General features: G+C 40.9%; 1 protein-coding gene across 3 annotated transcripts in view; it reads left to right on the top strand.

Annotated features, from left to right (window-relative positions):
* Positions 1-23,606, top strand: part of rnf24 (ring finger protein 24) — a 31,072-nt gene extending 7,466 nt beyond the window's left edge. Inside the window, exons 1-6 of one of the 3 annotated variants that reach the window (XM_083533182.1) lie at positions 1,571-1,934; positions 6,181-6,330; positions 11,048-11,090; positions 12,349-12,390; positions 15,696-15,775; positions 20,086-23,606. In XM_083533182.1, the coding sequence (XP_083389308.1) occupies positions 6,188-6,330; positions 11,048-11,090; positions 12,349-12,390; positions 15,696-15,775; positions 20,086-20,227 (450 nt within the window). In that variant the 5' untranslated portion in view covers positions 1,571-1,934; positions 6,181-6,187 and the 3' untranslated portion in view covers positions 20,228-23,606. Of the gene's footprint in view, positions 1-1,570; positions 1,935-1,972; positions 3,972-6,180; positions 6,331-11,047; positions 11,091-12,348; positions 12,391-15,695; positions 15,776-20,085 lie in introns of those variants that run through there. The other 2 variants (XM_083533181.1, XM_083533183.1) reach the window with 2 other exon arrangements.

Below are 23,606 nucleotides of genomic sequence, written 5' to 3'. Positions count from 1 at the left end.
TATTTATTTATTTATTTATTTATTTATTTATTTTTCAGTCAGATGTTGGTGCTCGAAGAAGCAAAATTATGTTGCGGTAGACATTTTCCGATAAATGGGCATATGGTATACATTTTTCATTATATTCAATGTATTTTTAATATTTATATTCATTGTCCAGAATATTTTATATATAAATATTAATTATTGTATTTTTTACTTTTTTCCCCCTTGTGTATTATAAATGCATTTTTGGTGAACACATGGTGCTACTGTTTATTGGTGTCTCATGACAAATGAATTAATCTTTATATCATATTATGCCATTTACCCAACACCAAATGGGCAAAAGTGTGTGGACACCTGACCGTGTGTGTTTTTTTGAACATCCTATTCCACATTTAGTCTCGGTCGGCTCTATCGATGTTTTACCAGATTTTGTGGAGTTATGGAGGTCGTTCTAATTCATCCCAAAAGGTGTTTAATAGGGTTGGAGCTCTATAGCAGGAGATCTTTCACTTCAAGCCATGGAAAGCATATCTTCATGGTGGAACAGGTTTATTGGAACCCTAGTTGAAGTGATGGGAGAATTTCATGCTAAGGCATCCACAGACATTCTATACAATTGTTTGTGGAAACAGTTTGGGAAGAACCATCTATGACTGGCGTTCCAATACTTTTGGAAGTAGTAATCAGTAGCAATTAACGCAAACCCATTAGCAAAGAGTTCTGGCTAGCAGGGCGCTGTTATACTCCACATTGCCTTTCACTTGATACACCTGTTTGTTAACGGATGTTGAGGAACATCTTCGAAAAATGGTGGAATCAATGGAGGGAAGTGCTGAAAATTCCACTGAGCTGCTTTGGGATCTGACAATAGATCACCAGCAGGTCATTAAGTAGGTGATAAAACACTTGCCGTTGTGTCGTTAGAGGAAAATAATCAATGATGGGCTGGGGCAACGAAGCGGTGTTACTTTTACTACCAGAACATCGATTATTATCCTGAAGTGTTTGAGTTCTACTAGACCACAACAGTTTAACTATATACTCGATAAGGCTACATTTTATAGAATGTTGCTATAGAAACAGTGCTACATTCATGTAAACCTGGGATGACTTCTGTCAGAGCTGCTACTATAGAAACGTCTGACCAATCAGAATCCAGGATTCCACATTACTCCAGCTGTAAACATGATATCCGAGTAGTATTACAGAGTATACACTTGAGCACTTCCCCTTCTCTATCTGAGGAAACCACAAGGTACTTTCTTTGGGGTTTTTTTGGGGGCAGTTTGTACCTTAACACTAGGACCTCAAGGGCTTGTTTTGACTCTGTCTGGACTAAAGGGGTTTTTCCCCCTCTATGTTAGTGTGAAACAGTGGTATTGTTTATAGAAAGCACAGTGACTCGGGACTTGTGGGACATGCTTTGTAGATCACGTTTATATGTCGGAATGTGGTATCGCAGCAGCACCGGTCTGTTATGTAATACAGCAAAGAAATGGGTGAGGAGAAGAAAGAGGAGGAGGAGGAGGATAAAATAAATAAAACGAGGGCTCAATTTCAAAAGGACTTGGCTAGAAAACTGTTCTTTCGCTTTACAAACCGAGTTAGGAGTTTTCCCTAACGTCTGCTTGCTGATTATACCCAAAGTGATCTCCAATGAATAAGGCATTAAATTAAGAACATGAAGTCTTTTTTTTTTAAAGGACCACCCCCACAAAGCATCTAGAGGAAGCGTGAGAGAAAGTGACTCATCGCACCTACTGAGAACGAACTGCCACTGCTAATGTTATCAGTCCTGGAGTTGAGGAAGGAACAATGTGTCTGGTGGTGAGAAGATGGCAGTGAGAACAGCCAGGCAAATAGAGCGAAACCCGAAAAGAGAACGAAACCTGTAGCTGAGGATCAAAAGGACGCCGAATAGACTGAGAAAGTACCGTTTTTCAGGGGTATTTCCGGCATCTTTGGATTTGAAAGTGAATAGCTCGACATCTAGTTCAAAAGTGGCTTTGTAGTCGTGATTGTAAGCCGCAGCAGGATCGAGGCTTGCTAAATCCTGAGGGCAGAAATAAAAACAAAGCCAAGGATAGAAAAGGATCTGTCATTTATTTTGGCAATGAGTTACTCGAGCCTTTGCTGGAAGTTTCTTCCACACGACCAACTGGTTTAACCCTGACCTTCTAAACCATTTACTGTTTTACATTATCAGTGGCATTGACTTTTCATGCCTGGCTACAGAAATAACAGATGAAGACAGAAACATAGGGGTTTGGAAACATGATGCCGGTGGCTAATGGTGCTTCGCCAGCATGTCTCACCTTCCTCTTCAATGATGTTGTAGTTTATATCGAACTTTATATATAAAATTGCTTCCCATAGCAGCCCTTGACAACCTCAGGTAAAAAGTCCACTAAGCAATCAAGAACCTAGAATACCTGGTGTAGGTGGACATGAAACTTAAAATTGGGAAATGTTAGACTACTGATGGGAACCAACACCAAATAGGCCAACTTGAGATCACCAGAGGACTTTAGTTCTAGAGTCATATTTCCAGGAAACCTATTAGAAAATCAGCTCTAGAGCTTGGTTAAAAAAATGTTGTAAAAAATGAATCTTTAGCTAGCAAGTAGTTAATATGTTTGCAATCGTTTTGTTTCAATTAGGGCTTGTTCCACAAATGTAAAAAGAATCTAAAGGAATTCCTGCAGCTGCAAACCTAGAAACCTGTGTCGACCTTGAAAATCAAACGTTTTAGCAACGTTTCTACATTCCTGAAATGATTGCTGTGGTTTAAACACACCTACGACGGTACGATTCCTTGACTCTGGTACGCCACTCTGTTATATCAAGCTATAAGAAGGGCACGTGATGTACCCGGATTGTGTTTTTACCACAGGAACATTTTCAGGGAGCCAGGAACTTGAAGAGAACTTGGCTACACTGGGTGTCCTGTTCGGTTTTTTTTAAAAACGTAGCTGCCTCCAAGTATGAGCGATGATGTGACTGGGCGTGCATGTTGCCTTGTAATGCCTTGACTGTTCCACCATCCACGGCATATTCCCACCTCATGACCAGTGTTCCTGGCACAGGCTCCATTCTGAAGAAGAAGGATCTTGATCAAATAATGGGCCAAGTCAATTATTAGCTATGTTTGTGGATTTTTTTGGGTTGTTGTAATAGACTCGCACCCCATCCAGGTGTAGGTTCCATGTTAGTGTTGATATGGTACATCTGTATGTCGATTCCTATACCAGTTTGTACTTTAACCAACTTTTGAACCCCTGATTTTGATTTGAACTTGGATGGAACTACTAAGATAGAGGTGCTTAGAAACTCAGTAAACATCCAAAAAATTGAGGCCTTGAACTTGTTCATCTCCAGCTATCTTTATTCCCAACTTGTTACCAGTTTTTTATCTTTTCACGCTGTGTTGCGGTTTGCCAAGACTTCTCAATGTTATTTCTTTTTTTTGCATGTGCATGGGTATTAGCTGTGCTAATTTTGCTCATACAGTTTGTACCCAAAGCTTCTATTGTATTTACATGTGCCTCAGGAGAATTCGGCAGCAAATCGAACTTTGTTTTACAACCGCTGATACGAGATGAAAACAAACTTCGAGTTAGAGATCAGATTGTTTAACGACTGACAAGCTGAATTCGGGTCTTGTTTAGCTCCAGGACTTAACCGTCAAAATCCAGTCAACCGAGGTCCACCAGTGTTTACAAAGCACATGCTATAGAGCTTATACGTAAACTATTACAACTGTTCTTATGGCCGTGAGTGTGTTTAAACTCTATACAACCTGTATTATTCTTTAAACAGCGCCTTTTTTTATTTATGGATGTGTTTAGACACAACTCTTTATTTATTTATTTTTATTTATGTGCCACCTGCCAGCAGGATTCTTCACGTTTTTTATTTTTTTCAAAATAGTCCCAGTAACAGAGAAGGAAATGCCTAATTGGGTTTAACCACACTTTTGTACAGTAAGAAAAGACTTTAAAATTTTTTTACCATCTTGTGGTGTGTGTGTTTGTGTATGTTTGTATGGGAGGTGGGTTGATTGGTAATTCTTTATCTATACAGTCTATACCAAGTATGACACTCTCAATGCTACTGGAAAATCAAGAAAGGGGTCATCTGTCAATGCCAAAAGCAATTTTGAGGCACCCATTAAGTACATATTACACACAAGGGTTTGGAGCGTGTGAACTGCCCCTAGAGGAAACACTGCATTTTAGATACAAGTCATATTTTTGGTTATAGGCTCCTCTGTTTTTTTTTTCCATTTTTTTTGTCACTTGGTGCCTTCCTTCTCACCATCGCTTGGTCTTGCCTCCACTAAAGGAACCTTCCAGGTTTAAAATTCTTTCTTCACATAATCCCAGTGATGTTAGGAAGCCATGATACAGTGCCCTTGGAGCAGAGTGAGTTAAGGAACTTGCTCAAAGGCCTTAAGAGTTGCAGCTTTTTAATACTGGTGCTTGAAGCCCTGACCCTCCGATTAGTAACCCAGCACCCTAACCATTCAGCTACAACTGCCTTGGAATTAATGTTCTCTGAACATATTGGCTTTTAAAGGGTACAGTGTCCTACCAGGAGTGTTCAAGTGAACCCGGAACTTTCGAGGTAATTTCAAGGTGTGGAAACCGCATTGTTTTTTTCAACATACTCCCCTGCTATATTTATACATTTATCCCAGCACCTGGAAAAAAATCAGCGTATTTTTCAGGATCCCTGACCCATCCTAGGACAGCCTGCTTCACTTCATCATTAGGAAACCACAATGACTTGGATCGTCCCTGACGAATATACATCTTTAATGTATTACTGCGGCTTAGCGGCTTTTCACCCTACTGTGCTCGAAGTCTTCGTTCACAAGAAACTTCAGCACCACGTCTTGTTCCATGCAGGCGCCTACACTGTTGTCTGCTTTCTTGATTATCGGCTTCTGGATGTGTGTGCCACCTATCAGTAATAAGACAAACTACTGCATGTAGCACCACCACACTAGCATCCATTTTTATACCTGTAACATTAAAAGTACCGGTGAGACTTAAACGCCCCCAGCATAGACGTTTTCCCCAGAGTGATCTAGTTAGTAGAAGCCCTTTTACGGCTTTGGGTCGTGACCCGGTGGATGGGTTTCGCTGATTTTGTCAAATACATTTGAGCATACTGTGGAAAGACAGGACTTTGAATTACAGAGGACCTTCTGGTATGAAAACCAGAGTGTAACAAATCTGTAGTCAAATTTTAAACAAGGAAACTGTTTCCATGCAGGTTGCATTCACACCAGTGCTCAATGATTTTACTGCCATCTTGACCAGATGCATTTGAATAAGTCCAACTCTACCCCAAACGACAGCGAAGAAAGTCCCTGTGTTTTGCTTCCATCAAAATCAGCCCCAATCTATATATGGAAACCGTTCAGAGAAGGCGGCGAGTGCAAATGAAACAGCCGAATCTTCAAGGACAATCGTCTAACACCAATTTTCCCACAGACGGCAGGGTGTATGCGCTGCGTAATGACTCCTACAGGCTTCTCAAACCCCTTCGCTGCAGAGACACTCACTTAACCAAAACCTGTCTGAGATTCTCGGGTTTGCTCACACACACAAACACAGTGATGACCGTCTTGTCTCAGCGCTACTGTAGTGGTAATTGTTGTCATGGGGACAGACGATGAGCATAAAAAGGAAGCGGGCTTCATCATGTCTGAAAGCACCGAAGTGGCAATGAAGCTGTAACACGTTTCCGGTCTTATTCACGGCTGCAACTTGGAAAGGGCGCCCGCTCCCTCGCGGTACCTCGGCTGACATTTAGGCTCGCTAATCAGACGTGTCATGCCCTGGCGAAACCTTTTCTAGTCACTTCCGATGATGAAAATGCAATAACGCTAAAAAACGATGAGTAATCCAGATGTCTAGGATTTTAGCTAGCATCTAAATCTAATGCGAGCTAGATTCACTAGGTAAATTTGTTGACACTTTACCGTCGTTTTTCTCCTTATGTGTAAATATAACAGCTGATTAGCATAATCGAGCCGACCATGCTAGCGTCCTACACTCACCTGCGATCTACATTCTTCAAACCTAGCATTTGAAAGAACTTTTTTCCACAAAAACAAACCACCCAGGGAGAGAAACAAAACATCTCTAACACCCCTTTGTTTTCTCTTGTCCCCTCCACCAGGACATCCATGCCCTCAGATTTCCAGCACGACAATATCAGGATGCCGAATATAGGATTTCAGAACCTCCCCCTCAACATCTACATCGTGGTTTTCGGAACCGCCATCTTCGTGTTCATTCTCAGCCTCCTGTTCTGCTGCTATCTGATAAGGTAAGCCCACACGAGTTCAGGTGCTCTCACAGTAGGAGGCTACACGGCTGCTTTGTTAGGCTAATAAATCGATCACGTTACTGAATCCTAATAAATACTTACAGGAGTCCAATCACTCAGGACTCGCGTGAAGCTGAGAATGTTGTACAGCACAGATTTATAGGCTTATAAACCGAGGACACGCAGGGAACTCATAAAAGTAAAATTTTTTCTTTGTGAAAGGTGGAAAGTTTTCCATCGTAAAAACAAAAACCCACGAAGTAGATTTGCTAAACAAAACCAGGTGTTTCTTTCCAGTAGCTAGTTTGCTGCTATACTTTTATTATTTAGAGAGTGACAAATACTTTGTGACCAATAATTACTATGTTCTTTCAGCACCGCTGCTGCTACATGAATTTTATGCATCTACGCTAAGGAGACCGAAGCATGTCCTTAGAGTCACATATAATATAGATTTAGATGGCAGAGGTAGAGCTGCATCTTCCTGGAAACAGAACAGGAAATGAACGTCTGGTTTTTATTAACTATTTTTCGGTGAAGGACCATGTTTTAGAAGTCAGAAGGCTCTTAAGTAAATTGATGATTTCCTGTCCGTCTGAACCAAAGAAATATAAGTGAACTATCTGTACAGTACCATACTGAATTGCAGAGCATCGTATTTTCTCCACTGAATCACCGTGTGGAATTGAATCGGAATGGGGTGAATCGTATCACATCGGTAGTTGCTTCGTGTGCATCTTTAATATAACGTTTTGTTGGCTATGCATCAAGATACCAGTCTTAGGTTCCTTATGAACACTAACATCATGAACCATGCATGAATTTACACTATATGGAACAAAATATTGGGACTTTCCAAAGGGTTCTTCTCCAAACACACATTTGGAGTTTTGTAGGACATCTTCGGAAGTGGCAGCATGATCTTTTAAGAAGTTTTAAGGAGACCCACTTCATGAAGATATGCTTTACATTGGTTGTGGTGGAAGATTTAATGTGGCTTTCTTTAGATCGCTGACCTCAAACCATTTGGTACAAATTGGCTGGGTTTCTCAAATCACCTACATCAACACCTGATTTTACTCAATGCAGCTGAATGAATCTTACACAAATCTCCACAGAATCTAGTGGAGCATCTTCCCAGAAGAGTGGCGTTTATCATAACAGCAAATGAAGATTAAGTGCCCATACAGTGTATCAAGAAAAGGGGTTTTAACACTCTTGAGGTTTCTAGCTGGGGGACGAAATCATGCCGTTGCTTGAAAAGTTTGCTTTGCTGTTTTGGTTGAACAAGGAACCTCAGGTTCTTCTACTGTTCCTCTATGAAAGAGCTAACTGTCAATAGTTTAATTCTTGATGTGTAAGTGTTAAGAATGAACACCCTCACACATTAAGCCCCCCGAGACTTCTTTACATGCAGTAGATGCAAAAGGAGTTAGAAGATGAACTTGAAGAAGGAGGAGGAGGTAGAGGATAAGTTGTGTGGTGCAGTGAGCTTCTTGTATTCAAATGTATAAAAACGATTGTTCCGAGACATGTTTGGGGGCTGATCATATTGCAAAGATCGCAGCTAGTAGCAATTTAGCATCATCATCATTATCGTCATCATCATCACCACACTCAGCTCAGATACACTCATTTAACTTGGATTGGGAATAAACGTTTCTGCCAATCCGAACGGAATTTCTGGACAGATTGACAAACGTTTCCTGGATAATTGTATTTATTTATTTTTTCGTACTCCTGCACGAACATGCTGAAAAACATCTGCATTAACCTCTGTCAAAGGCAACGATTGTGTGAACGCCGTGTTGCAGTTTGTGGGAATCAGTCCAACTTTCTTATAAGATCTATGAGCAAAAGTATTGGGACCCCAACTCTATATACATAATACATATATACACCATTGAAATAGTCCTCTTGCACAAGACTTTTGAGCTTCATCTTCGTGAAGATGTCCGCAGGAGACAAATCTTGCGAGTAGGGTGGGTGCGGAGGTGAGATCATGTTGTTTCACGTGTGAGGAGACCTCAGAGAGAGAGTGGAAAATAGCTCCAGTTGAACAGCTTCCGATGTACACAGGATGACGTCTTGGCACACTGGCTTATGAAGGTCTGTGCTCCCTGTGACTGTGCGTTCAGCCTCGTGCTGCCATCTGTTGGCGTGTTACAAAAGTCGTCTCGAAACGTTTTGATACCACCTCAGAAAAATTGTTCCAACCGCTTTAATTGAGAATCGGCAAAAGATGCAATATCAAGCAATGTAGGAGATGATTATGGTCAAAAGTATTGGGACACCTCATTTTCTTCAGCTGTAGATGTGCTGCTTCTTTAAATTGTTACTAGAAAGTTGGAGATGCACAGTTTTAAGTTTTACAGTTTGAAAGGTTGAAATTGTCCCTTCAGTTGAAATAGGAGACCCAAACACACGCTGTGCACAAAGCCCAAGCTCCATGAAGATCTGATTTCCATTGGGTGGAGTTGGAGTGGAAGGTCTGGATTGGCCTGCTATAGAGCTTCGACCTCAACCCTATTGAACACCTTTGGGATGAATTATAAAGGCTTTACAAACGTGCTTGTAGATAAGTGAATCTCCACAAAATCTAGTGGAACATCTTCCCAGAAGAGTGGAGCTTATTAAAATAGCAAAAGAGGACCAAATGTGAAATGGATGTTCAAAGAAACATCTCCCGAATGGAAAAAATGTACCAACACACAATAGGGTTTAAAGAAGGACCAGTCCCTGGTTCCATTCAAATTGACCTAACATTGTCTACGTGAAAGCTTCTAAAGCTTGCTTTTCCCTTTGCTAGTCATCCAAGCGCACAAGTCGGTCCAAGTCATTCCGCCGCGCCCTCATCTCCTGACGACTTCGCACCGCTCCACACCAGCGGGTCAAGGCGACCATGCTGGGAGCCACCAATTTAGCGAGTTCTCAAAATAGCAGTCTCGTGGCTCGCACAATGCATGGAAGTGGCCCTCCGGATCGCACAGCATCACGTCACCTCCACCTGAAAGCGTTTCCCCGACACGTTCTCCTGAGCACGCTCGTTACGTGTTGCACGAGGCGGTCGTGAGCTCGCACGTGCGCCCGAAATGTTCCGCGATTCATCCTACACGCAAGCTGACGCAAGGATAAATTTCACAGCTTCTTACTAAAGGCAGCACACACACACACACACACACACACACACACATGCTTCCAGGCTTTGAAAACACACACACACGGCAGCCTCGTGTTTATCTACTGCACGTATCCTCAAGGCGGGGGTTGGGAAACGTCTGATGTGGCTGGCATGGCAAATCGGAAAAAAAATATTGTTCCAGGCCATTTTTTTGGAGCAAATAACCCAAAAGAAAAAAGATGATTAGACGTGTGTTGTAGAATTCTGTCCAAATATTTATGCAGACCATCTTTAGTGTCACAGCTGCCACCATGCCCACCTTTTACAAATCACAGAGACTGGTTTACGGTGGTCACTTTGGATCCTGTTTGTAAAATGCTACGCACAATATTCATCTCTTTACTGTTTTTTCTTTGGTTAGTTGTAATTCTTTCCTTTCCATTTTTCTGGAAGCATGTCAGTGTGCAGGAACGCTAGTCTTCTCCTTTTCTCTTGCTTTTTTGCTTGGTTTGTTTCTTTCTTTTTTACTTTGGTTGATTAATTTTTTTGATGGTTTTTTTATTTGTGTCTTGCCTTGTTCTTTTTTGCTTATTTTGTTGGTTTGCTTCTTTCTTTCTTGCTTGCTTGCTTGCTTGCTTGCTTGCTTGCTTCTTTCTTTCTTTCTTTCTTTCTTTCTTTCTTTCTTTCTTTCTTTCTTTCTTTCTTCGTTCATTCTTTCTTTTTCTTGCTTTCTATCTTTCATTATTTCTTTCTTTCTTTCTTGCCTGCTTGCTTGCTTGCTTCTTTCTTTCTTTCTTTCTTGCTTGTTTTTTTTCTTTCTTGCTTTTTATCTTTCTTGCTTTTTTCTTCCTTTCTTTCTTTCATTATTTCTTTCTTTCTTTCTTTCTTTCTTTCTTTCTTTCTTTCTTTCTTTCTTTCTTTCTTTCTTTCTTTCTTTCTTTCTTTCTTTCTTTCTTTCTTTCTTTCTTTCTTTCTTTCTTGCTTACTCTGGTTTGTTTATTGTTTTTTTTCTTTCTTTCACACTTTATTGATTATTACTCTCAGGACTTAAATGACCCTGAACCTGGAAGAACCCATGCATTCATCCTGACTTGTTAAATGCGCTTCTCAGCATTTGAGCAGAAACACACACACACTTTACATCGGTGCAGAGCGACGTTTGTGTACGCGAGCGGAAAACTACCAGAGACGGAATTTAAATAAAAGAACAACGGAGGATTTTCTTTTACGCTTCAGAAGCGTGGACAAGGTCGTCTGCCAATCAGGAATCAAATCAAAACAAGCGAACATTTTTTAATTTTTTAATTTAGACGTTCTGGCATGGTTCCGGCATGGTCCAAGGTTCTTCTAACTGAGGGAACATTTTATCCTGATGGGTGTGGTAGTGTCCACGATGTCTCCGTCCACCTCTGCATTTCAGAACTTTTGTTTGAGTGATGTTTATAATAATCATAATCACTAATCGAATGTTCCCTTATATTTATCACTGTATATCAGATTTTTGCTGACTAAAGGGGAAAAATCTTCTGCAACTGATATGAGTTACACATCAGATTTTCATTTAGTTTGAAAAGCGGTTTTGTTTGTGTGTTGCAGGTTACGGCACCAGGCCCACAAGGAGCTGTATGCGTATAAACAGGTATTTAAGCATTACACATTATTATAACTGTCAGTGTGAACTGATGTTAAAATGCTTTTTCCCCCCCAACACCCCCCCACTACGACTTAATTGCATTCACAATCGTCACTTAGCAGCGTTTATGACCTCTATAGGTCAAGCTCACTGAATTCTTCTGCCAGATGTTCCTCACCATCTGAGCTGCACACGACCTCAAGTTCGTTATTATAGGATTAATGTAGTGCAGTGTGAGCTGGAAGATCAACTTCTTTCTTTCTTTCTCTTTCTTTCTTTCTTTCTTTCTTTCTTTCTTTCTTTCTTTCTTTCTTTCTTTCTTTCTTTCGTGGTTTTTCGTTTTGTGAGTTTCTTTCTTTCATTATTGGGTTGTTTGTTGGTTTCTTTGTTTGGTTGTTGGTTTGCTTGTTTTCTTTTTTCTTTTTTTGCTTTGTGTTTCTTTATTTCTTGGTTTGTTGTTTGTTGGTTTCTTTCTTTTTTGCTCTGGTTGTTGGTTTGCTGTTTGCTGGTTTCTTTCCTTTTTTTTCTTTCTTTTTGTTGTTTGTTTGCTTGTTTGATTTTTTTCCTTTCTTGATTTGTTAGTTAGTTTCTTTCTTTCTTTCTTTCTTTCTTTCTTTCTTTCTTTCTTTCTTTCTTTCTTTCTTTCTTTGTTAGTTCTTCTCTTTTTTGCTTCAGTTGCTGGTTTGCTGTTTGCTTGTTTCTTTCTTGGTTTCTTTCTTTTTGTTTGTTTGTTGGTTTGCTTGTTTGATTCTTTCTTTCTTGCTTTGTGAGTTTCTTTGTTTGTTAGTTGGTTTCTTTCTTTCTTGGTTTCTTTCTTTTTCTTTCCTTCTCTTTTGGTTTGTTTGTTTGTTTTGTACATTCTTTCTTTCCTTCTTTCCATACTGTCAGCTTGAACCCCTTTTTTTTTGTGCATGTACAAAATAATTACTTATCTGAAAGAAAAAAAAAATCCGAGAAACATAACGGGGGATTAAAAGATGGAAAATTCTTTTATTTATTTATTTGTATATTATATTTAAATGATCTGAGCTGTTTATTTACCTCTTTATTTTATTTTGTCGGGTCTTTTAAGCTGCATTTTGAAATTATAAAAGATATAAATCAATGATTATTGTTATTATTAATATTGATATTATTATTAGTAGTAGTGGTGGTGGTGGTGGTGGTTAGCGAGTGAATCAGGTATCTACTAAGCTGGAACATATATTTAATAATTATATTATTTTAAAGAAATTAAATGACCGAGTGTAACTTTTCATCGCAGGTTATTCAGAAGGAAAAAGTCAAAGAGCTGAACCTACATGAGGTAAGCACCTTCACATCCCTGGGTTTCCCTCTAACGTTCTCATACGTTTGCAGATCTCAGAACTGCTTCTATTGTAGTCCTAAGCCTAGTTATAATGATAACAGTAAAGACGTGTAATTATTATAGAAATGATCTAATTATTGAAACACGTGGGTTGACGTTATACAGCGTTAGTAGAAGAATAGACTTTGCCACAAATACATTAAAGCACAGTGAAATTCTTTTCTTCGCATATCCCAGCTCTGGATCAGAGCGCAGGGTCAGCCATGATACAGCACCCCTGGAGCACAGAGGGTTAAGGGCCATGCTCAAGGGCCCGAGAGTGGCAGCCTGGTGATACGGGGATTTAACACCTCGGTGCCTTAACCACTGAGCTACTTAGTGCTGTCATTAAAGCTAGCGTAGATGAGATCGTCCTAGAAACACTGCTTTAAAAGATAAGAACAAATAAAGCTAAACTTAATATCTATGTCTTTTGGACTTTGGTTTCCTCACACCTGTTACATGTCCGGTTGCTTGGTGTGTTTGAAGCTGTTCTTCATGCTAAAGGTGAATTTTTCAATGAAAATAAAGTGGAACATCAGGACATTTATAGATTATAGACACAAAGAACATGCACGTCTCTGTGAAATCGTAAGACTGGGTGTTTCCAAACGAGCTTTAAAGCAGGAGTTGTTTGTACGATCTACAAATCCTACTGATGTGAGTAGGACGGAGAGATAAACAAGGCTACTGCTACTGATGATGGGTTTTTTTATTTGCACTTGCTGTACTATATCATTATCTTGGCCAGCTTTTAATGATATACCACCCCATCTTTTTTTAAGCCTCGTCTCCATATAAAGCCCATAAAAACAGCAACACAGCTGCGAAAGTAATCCGTATGATGGTGTCGATGAGGGCCGTGCTGTCAGAAGATCCCGGGAACTGCGTGCTGATATACAGATTGCTTACAGTGGCTATAAATACTCACGTTTCTGGGTCGTGCTCATTTCCAGGAGTCTGACCTCGCATTTAAAAAACGGGAGCCTGGATTCTGTACGATCGCGTTCGGGATTTCAGTACAGTTCGGTACAAGTCTCGAACAGGGTCATGGAATTTGGATCTCTGTCGAATAGAGGGAGATGAAAGAATCACAGCGCTGTGATTAGGCATTCGGTTCTAATCGTAAACAAACCCGTATTAGCAATTAGCAAACAACTTAGCGCTTAGCCCATTTAGCAATTTGCGGTGTGAGCAAAAGTATCGGGACACCCGACTTTCCCAGCCGTATGTGGTCCTTCCCAAAACTATTCCTACAAATTTAGAGGCACATAGATGTATCATATTTTGGGTGCGCTAGCATGAAATCCGTCCTCCTCACTTCACCTGGTAGAATGAATCTCCACAAATCTCAACAAGATCTAGTGGAACATCTTCCCAGAAGAGCTTTTTTATAACAGCAAATGCGGATTCAATTTCGGAATTTGAATTTGGAGAGGGAGAAAAACGCTGGAAAAAAATGGCATTTGGAAAAAAATGGTTTGAATATAAGAACCAGCATCGCACCGGTCCTCCGTGAACAGAAACTGTATTGTACAATAAATTTGGATTGTTTCTGATTGTACTACAAGTTTCACTAAACTAGAACATTGGAAATAAAACAGCATTAGTTAGCGAGATTGTATAATCATGTTTTTTTTTTTTTGTTTTTTTTTTATCTATGTAGGAAAGCATTCCCTTTTAGTTGTATTTCCACGCTTGACCACTAGAGGGAGTTTCACGGTTTACCATTCATGATAAGTTACCTCTGTGACATCACAGTGCACCGCTTTCAACCGAGTGCTTAAAAGGCTAGAACACTGAGCAGCAGCCGTCATATGACATCCTATCAAACAGCTGGCAGATGAAAGCAATCCTATCCCAAATAATTAAATCCTAAAGTTTAAAAGTGTTCGGAATTTACATTTAAAACTTCGAGCCGGATAGCGTGCTTACCTTAGAGACAGGATGTCAGAACGACCTTCCCGCAGGATTCTGCACCCTCGACGCAGCATCCAGCGCCCAGCCCATCTTAGAGACTATGAGGTGCAATATTCTACACATCGAAGAACAGCGAGTGTGCCAGATCGTTGTAAATCTCTTCCTTTAAGTGGAAAAAGCATCGATGCAGCTGCAGAAACTAAGAAGACTGAGATAAGGGTGAGATTTTTATCCAAGTGCCAAGCAGTGAATTTGAATCAGGTGTGTCTCAGGAGTGACATGTGATTGAGACATTGAAGTGCAAAGGCTGCTGGAAAGCCCATCATCTCATATATATTTCATATGATGAACAACAACACAATATGATATGATAATATATATTTATTTATTTTTTTTATTTTTTGACACTTTTTATTATCAACAGCACCTTGAAATAAATAAATATTATAGGCGCAATAAAATTGGCTCCCGTCTGCTATACAAATATCTGGAATCCTGGTCTTGGCTTGCTGGAGAAGTGCTAATGAAAGGCTAGCTCTTATACTCCGGTGTGAATTTCCCAGCCCGAGCCTTAGTTTATCGACGCCAGGAATACACAGTGTCACGGGAGATCTGTAACGAGAAACAGCAATTATGTAAAGCCGCCGCCAGGATCCATGGGAAATATATCAGTGGCTAAGACCGTGGAAGGACTTTTTGTCAGAGTCTCCCTGCAGAGCGCTTTCTTCCCTTTTCTTACCTCACAGCAAGAGATCCTCGGATCATTTCTTTACCTCCTCGTTTTTTTGCCCTGCTGTTTTTTTTAGGTTGTGCTGCTTTTCGGGTTTTGGCGCCTTTCACATTTTCGAAGGTCTTCCTGATCTCACGTCGTCTTCCAGTGATGCTCTTTCGCTCTTTAAACCACTCGGAGCACCTCGAAACGACGCGTCGCAGCATCGCCGTAATGTCAAGCGGATGTCTCTAACCGATAAATACTGTAAATCCTGCCTACAGAGGAAACGGACCAATCAGTATACACCATTCTCTCATACGTCTCGTCTTTCCACATTTAGTCCACATTTGCTCTTATAATAATCCCTACTCTTATGGGAAGATGTTTCACTGGATTTGGTGGATTTTCATTCAGCCACAAAGGTGTTATTAAAGTCAGGTATTGATGTAGGTGACTCATTAAAACTTTAACCAACAAACCACAGTGACGTTCATGAACCCGAAAGTTCTGCACAGTTCTCTGGGAAATCGTGTCCAAGCAGCGTATCTTTTTTGCTCGTTTCCCGTCCGGTGTTGTTCGTTCACTCACTCACTCACTCACTCACTCACTCACTTTCTTTCTTTCTTTTCAGATCTGCGCCGTGTGCTTGGAGGAGTTCAAGCAGAAGGACGAGCTGGGGATCTGTCCGTGCAAGCATGCCTTCCACAGGAAGTGAGTATCAGGATCACGCCTCAGCACCAAACATCCCCAGTTCTCAAGAGTGGGTGGAGAAGGCAACATTTCCACCTCGCCCACGCTGAAATGGGTGTACTCGTTTACGCTTGGCTTGCGCTTCTTTCCAGATGAAATCAGATTGGGATCATTAGCAGGAATGTCTGATCTGGGAAAATACAACTTACAAATAAAATAATCTTGAAGATCTTCAGGGTTGAACGGAAAACAAACGAAAACAAAACATAGCTTTTTGGAAAACGTTGGCGTGTGACTGTCCCGAGAGGATTCCAAGATGGCTGACTTTTCTAGTTTTCACATCTAGTTTTCATGTGCAGTTATAAGAACCTCCACTCTTCTGAGATGTTTCACTAGATTTTGTGGAGATTCATTCAGCTATGAGGGTGTTAGAAAAGTCAGGTAGGTGAGGAGGCCTGGAGTGCGGTCAGATGTTTCATTCATCCCAACAGGGTTGGCATTGGAACTCTATAGCAGATCTTTCACTCCAACCCATGTAGATCATCTCTTCATGGAGCTAGCTTTGTGTGTCATGCTGGAACAGGTTTGGATCTCCAAATATTCAACTTACAATTATATAATTCTTACTGAGCTCACACTTACTTTGAACTCACAACCATCTAATCAGAAATCCAACATCCTAACCCTCAAGCTTCCCCTTCCCCATCCAGACACGTGTCCATCTAGGACTTTGTGGGAACACTTTTGGAAAAACCAGGTGTCCCAATCTTTTCGCTCGAATATATGCGAGACAGGAAGCTTTAAGAAATCAGCAGTGTGTTCTGTCTAAACAGGAGCGAGGTCTTTTTTTTTGGCTCAGTGCCAACTCGTTCCTCCTCCTCATAGACTCCGCAGATCACCTCAGTCGGGAGGAGAAGCGAACCTCGCCCCAGGCTGAAGCTGTTATATAACATGAACACACCTTGATATTCCCATACAGTGCACACATGCACATGTTTCGTCTTTAAAATGTTCTGGTTTCTGTATTCAAGGCTCCCAAAAAATCCCACATTTCTTGAGCGTTTAAACCTGAAAAGGGCAAAATGACGAAGTAACGAGTTGGAAATATGAGATGATGATAAAAAAAACCCCCAAAAAATAAAAAGTTGGGACGATTCTAAAATCAAGTCAGAATGAAAGTTTCGAGTTGATAGTCCTGATTTGTGAGACGACAAGACATTCGTTTGGTTTTTGCTGCGAAAATGAACAAACGATTATGTTCAAAAAAACGATTTGTTAGAATCGAATACGTTTTTAAACACTCCTCATTTTTCTCCGTTTTTATTCCTGAAATATTGTAGAAATTGTTACAATAAGAAAGATCGCTATAATACTGCTTATACCTAATAAAAGCCCCGCCCACTTCTGACCCGACACTGCTGCGACGTATTGCTTCTGCAGTTCGGGAATCTGGTTTTAGTTTCCTTTCGATTTTCTTCCGTACAGCCACGAAGAAATGGGAAAATGATTTTCGTAGTTCGATACTGGAGTTTAAGAAGAAAATCTAAATATTTCTAAAATACAAATTGAATGACCAGAAGGTAGAAGGTACCCATGTCACCTTATTGTTAAACTTTGACTTATTTGGATTTATGGGACTCTTAAATCACTTGGGTGTAAAATAACTGATCAACCATCAGCACATTATTCATCTGTGGCTTCATCCAACGTTCTGGTTTTGCTCATATGGAGTTCATATGAAACACTTGCTTTCACACGTCCTCTTCTTACACGGTTAAACAACACACAAAATTGGGACATAGTCATTGCAGAACAATTCAGAACAACCCCGCCCTGACCTGCCCCACCCCGCACCATACTCTTCTGGATTGCGATTTCTGAATATGTTGCTCTAGTTTGTATCGTATTAGTCATCATTTTTGCAAACGGCTCCATAGTAGACTTGGTGATTTGGTGTTGTAAGATTGTGAGATTATAAGGACAAACGTCTTAAAACGTGTTTCCCTTCTTCTGCTTTAAAAGAAGGTGTTCACATTTTTTATTACATTATTTTTATAAAAACTTTAACAGAATGAATGCAACAAACACAGACTTCATTGCCTAGAGATACTGGATTTTTTATTTGTGAGTCTCAAGATGTCAGAAATTTAGAGCCGATGTACACTACGTATCCCTAAACTGTACACTACGTATCCCTAAACTGTACACTACGTATCCCTCAACTTATTTTGTACTTTTTCTTCTTTGCTTATCTTCATTTTCGTCACATAATTTTCGCTTTCTGGCTTCGCTTCGCCATCTTGCAGTGGCGTCTCCAGCTCGTACCTCAATTCTTTGCTAGCATAACAAAGCAAAAAATCGGCCGAGTGACCGCTCGTACCTCGGAAAACTCATACATTAATGCACTCGTAGGTCAAGGTACCACTGCATATTCAAATTAAATCTAGTGGATGTTAATCAGTAAAAAATACTGATACTAATGAATCACTGATAATCGAGTTCGAGGCTGAAATGGTCACATAATCTGAAAAAAAAACAAACAAACATTCGGACACGAATAGAGAGAGCAAATCCTGAAACTTGAAGCACAGAAACATCGAGTATGAACAAAAACCATGGGACAAGTGCATCTCAGGAACCATTCCAGAGACAAACAAGAGACAGGATTGGCAGAAAGCAGTCTGTAGTCTGTATACGAGTGGTATTTAACTGACAGTGTGATTCAGGGGCAGAAACAAACATGCGACTTGGTGCAGTGGCTGATGGGAAGCGGCTACTGGATTCTGGATTTTGAGAATTTGCGTTTATTTATTAATTTTTTTTCTCTTTTCTACCCAGTAATTCCCGTCCCATGCATTATGAAATACTATACATTTTTGGAGTATGCAGTATAAACATGAGCAGCTAAACACACACAATACCCTGTACACACTGTACACACGGCGCCCCCTGTGAGGCGGTGAGTCCTGAAGAACATGATGTACAGTACAACTGACTAATTCTTCAAACACACTGTTCCAGGACATTTTCAATGCTTCCGGGGATAAAAGCAGAAAAATTATGATGTTTTTTCCTTTGTTTCCTTTTCGTTCACTCCCCATTCCCAGGATGGTCAAAATTCCAGAGGCAGAGGGAAAACACGTTGGATTATTCTGTACCATTTCATTTTTAGAAAATTAAGATACTGAACTGAAGGAAAACTTAAAAAGATTGTGAGACGTCTTTTTTTTTTCCGTATATCCCAGGTTTTGGGCTCAGAGGTAAGATGGGATACGGCGTCCCTAAAACAGACCTGTTTTGTACATGTCACTTGTAATTTACAGTGCAGTAAAATTTGTTCTTGCTTTATTAAGAAGCTGAGGTCAACCATGTTACAGGACCCATGTGGCACAGAGAATTGAGGGTCTTAAGGGCCCCAAGAGTGGCAGCTTGGCAATACCAGGCTTGACCCCCACAACCTTTTGATCCATAACCACCAAGCTCCCACCTCCTCTGAGCTACTGCCTCGAGAGTCCCAGCAGGGGCAATTTGGTGATGTTGGTGTTCAGTCTTTTCCACAAAGGGCCGGTGTGGGTGCAAGTTTTCATCCCAACCAAGCAACTCCACACCAAATTCTACTTGTTTAAATCTAATGATTTATCCGTGGAAAAGATTGGACACCCCTGTCTTAAGGGGTCAAAAACAGAAGATCTGTGTTTTCACTGGGTGCCCTTCTTCTATTTGACCCAGGCTCGGGACCAGCATTTACATTTTAACGGCATTTGGCCATTAAAGAGGGGCTTGCAAGGATCAAACTCATACAATTGAGCAGTCGAGGGTTGACGGCTTTGCTCGAAGGCTCGGCAGCTTGGTGGTGCTGGGATGTGAACCCACAACCTTCCAATTGGTCCATAAGTCCATGCTGAGCTACCACCCCCCTGAGAACATGGCACTGAGCAACACTTTTAATAATGGATATAAATAAATAGATTAAGGATGTACATTCAATAATTATATTTTAGAACTTATAAGTTTATCCCTAATGATTGAGCCAATGGTGAAGGTGGTGAGTAAAAAACCTTTAGAGTAACCAGACTCAAAAAGGAGCACTTCCTCATCTAGGAGAGGCTTGTCCCAGTCTCCAGTGCCTGGGTTGGTTGTTTGCTTGGGAATCGACCCCATGCTGTGGTGGTGGGAACTTGCTTGAGCAGCTTAAAACAATCAATTTCCACCATCCAAGAAACCTGTTAAATAAAAATGAGTTTTTTTCAAGAAGGCAATTTATTTGACTTTTTAATCCATCTTTCTTTCTCTCTTTCTTTCTTCTTTCTGCCTCGCTCTGTCGCTCTCAGGTGCCTCATCAAGTGGTTGGAGGTGAGGAAGGTGTGTCCCTTGTGCAACATGGCTGTCTTACAGCTGGCACAGCAGCAGGGCACGACTGAGACGACGGTCCTCGCGCAGCAGCCCTTGCCCGGGGTGGAGAACCTGGTGTAGCCCGTCCTCCTCATTTCCTTTTTGTCCTCCTACCTCTACCCCTCGAAAGCTCTACTGTACAGGTACACGATGACATCAACAAAAAGCCGTAGCGTCCTCTGGAAGATTGACCACCATGCCCTGATCATGCCTGGCAAGTCCCAACCAAGATCAACGTTTTATTTCTTCTTTAAAGGGGAGAGCGAAGATTCGGACTGTTCTACACCAAAGCACTTTTCTGCGGACACCAGCGCAAGAGGCGAACACTAACTATTTATAACGCAAGAGGAAAAGAAAATTTTTTCACCACAACAAGCAAAAAATTATACTTTTTTTTAAACAAGCACTTTACTCAAGACTAAATATTTCTGGTTGTGCAGACGGTAGCAGGTTTTGTATTATTTTTCCATTGTATTATAACTATCTAATTTCCATTTTTAGTGAGGTATACAGAGTGAAACCAATACAATGTGATCATGAAGTGCTTTTGAACAGCGCAGAGTTCCACTCGTCACCGATGAAGACGGAAACGACGTTCGGAGATGAGCCGGAAAGGTTCTAGTGTATCGTAGGAAGGAATCCTACGTGGATAGAAGTAGCTCTTCTGGGCTGATCCGAGACCAGTTTTGTGGTCATATTCCAGCTTAAGGTTTTGTTTCAGTGCAGAAAAAGGGTATCCAATCGGCTCGACAAATGTGAATAAAAAACAATCGGGTGACGTTATGATTTGGTAGGTTCCGCTGCTATCACTCAGTCCAAGAGAACGTCCAGACAAAACGAATGGAAAGAAGTTTTTTAATTTTTTTTAACAAGAGCATTTTGCGATTTCATTGTCAGAATCCCCTCTGCACTACAATTCGAATTCGAGGCGAACGGTATTTAAGGGATAAACTCGTACTAGTAACGCTTAACTTGTAAATAGTTTTGCGGAAAGGACACGTTAGCATGCTAACACACACTTAGCACTTAGGCTGTTTGTCAATATTTTTTTTCTTTTCAAAATTGTTAATCCCAAACCGATTCGAGTCAAGTTAGCGGGACATTACTGACAGGAGTGCTTTAGTATCTATAGAATCAAATAGCTTCCAGAACTTGAGCCCTGGGGATCTTTTCTGTGATCAGTCAGGCACATAGAACCAGACATGTCCCACCCCTCCATAACCAACACTAGTCCAGGTTTATGGATAGTCCCCACTGTAGTTCCAGAGCATCTACTCAGCATTTTTTAAAAAGTTAATAAAAAAGCAAAATTAATAAAAGGTTTGCACTTTGTATCTAATACACGAAAAGGTGTAAATGCATTAAGTGCATTTGGCTGCTGCTCTCCAGTCAGCAGGTTGCATTGAAACTGCGTTCTGCTTCTGGTGCTTTCCCCACGGCTGCATTGTCTGCGCTGTAAAGTGCTGCGTAGAGCATTTTCACTGGAGGTCGTCGGCTTTAAATAGAGCTCGTGGGTTACATTTTCATGAAAGCCCAAGGCGTTCTTTGTCGCAGCGGTGAAAGCTGTGAAAGCGTCGCTCGTTTTAGTGTCGAATTCCGAACTCGCGAACCTTTTGAGGGGGAAAATAAAAAAAAAGCATTGATGTTTTAGTTCCCAGTCCTGGTTGAAGGATGGTTGAACATCCTTTAAATGTGTACACACTATATGGACAAAAGTTGGCAGACACCTAAGCATGCGATTGGGATGTGCTTTTTGAACCTCCCATTCCACATTCAGTCCTCATTTTGCCCTTATAATAACCTCCACTTTTCTGGGACGATGTTTCAACAGACTTCTATAGCAGGAGATCTTCTCCATCTTCCAAACCATGGAAAGCATATCTTCATTGGACTTCAGGAACTCCTAGTCAAAGTAGGAAAAATTTCATGGCATCCCAAGATGTCTTGTACAATTGCGTGCCTCAGAGTTCCTGGCCATGGTTTGGGGAAGAACCACATATGACTGGAAAAAACTTTTTTGTTTTCAAGGGAAGCGGTATCGGTGTCTCGCGCTTGCGATATCATTTACGTAAATTGACATCCTTGTGTCTGGGAGGAATGTTATCAATTCAAATCCCGTTGTCTGTTAGAGCTCTGACACACCAAGCCGAATTGAGAAGCCGTCGGCGAGTGACTCGTGCTAGCCGACTCGTTGTGCTAGCCGACTCGTTTCGACGATCTCTTTTAACCAACAATTTCAGCCAATCATAGCCCTGGATTTAGCCCTGGGGAGCTTTAGGCAGAAAGACAACTTCAAACTGTAACACTTTTTAGTGTGTAATGTGACACGACGTCACGCTCCCGTAGAACGTACAGTATGTTCGTAATTTGATGAGGCTCACATGCTCATATCAGCTAGCACAGGAATATTGGATATCGAGTATTTTAAGTTGCATGCTACTGCCCCCTGCTGCCTGCATGCTGTTTGGTTTTGTTTCGTCACTGAACAGACATGCGACCGTGGAAGATGGTTATTTAGTGCCGCTTCTTTGGGGTCGATTAATTTGTATTGATCATAAGTCATACATTCATATAATTTAGCAATATCACAAACTGATTTTTTGGCACAACTGCCCCCTGCTGGTGTGGACACCTAAATTGTACGCGCATAGGCGGCAGATATTAGCGTGTCTAGCGTGTCAAAGCAATCATTGTCTATTATTAGGAACACGGATTGCACACTACTGCCCCCTGCTGGTGTGTAGATTTGTTTGATTAAAAATGTACATGTTGCAACTTTATATACATTTATTAAAAACATACTTTCTAGTGTGGAGAGGTTCCCATATATGTAGATGCAGGAAGTTTGGTGGGTTTTGAGTACATTGAGGAAAGTCTTCTACTTCTAAATTTCAAATCCCAGCTTCACCACGCTGCCACTGCTGGATGCCATAAATGTAAATGTATCTTGGTTTACTCTTTGTGTTTGATCATGGCTTGGTGTGTCACAGATGTTTGAAGATGCAAATCTCTAACCGCTATTTAAGGTTTTAAATGCCAAAGTGTCGCTTGACCTCGGCCTCGTCCTCCCTCTGAGGACTTCAATAAGATCTAGAGAGGATTTGCATCTAAATGAAGCAGTTGTCCAGATTCTAGGCTCTTGCCTCGATACTGTTCTTTTCTCCTGTCCAATCTTAAGCCTCACGGTTTGTGGTGTACAGTTTTCCAGTGCGTTCTCCAGCGACCCACGTCGCCATGCCGTCGTGTTTGACCTCCTAACCCTGCGCTCACACACCCGCTCCCTCCTGTGTTTAACACTGAAAATGTTTGTGACGCTCACAGACATGGATGTAAAACTAAGAATTCTGCAGCAGAATAATTTTTTTTTGAGACATTCTTGCCTGTACAGTATTTGTAAGCTCTATTTTTGTATATTTAATTGACATTTTGGACAAAAAAAAAAAAAAAAAAAAAAAAACAA

The sequence above is a fragment of the Silurus aristotelis genome (assembly GCF_946808225.1).
Source record: "Silurus aristotelis genome assembly, chromosome: 27".
NCBI lineage: Eukaryota > Metazoa > Chordata > Actinopteri > Siluriformes > Siluridae > Silurus > Silurus aristotelis.
Note: the sequence above shows the minus strand (reverse complement) of the source record. Positions and strands in the feature narration are given on the sequence as shown.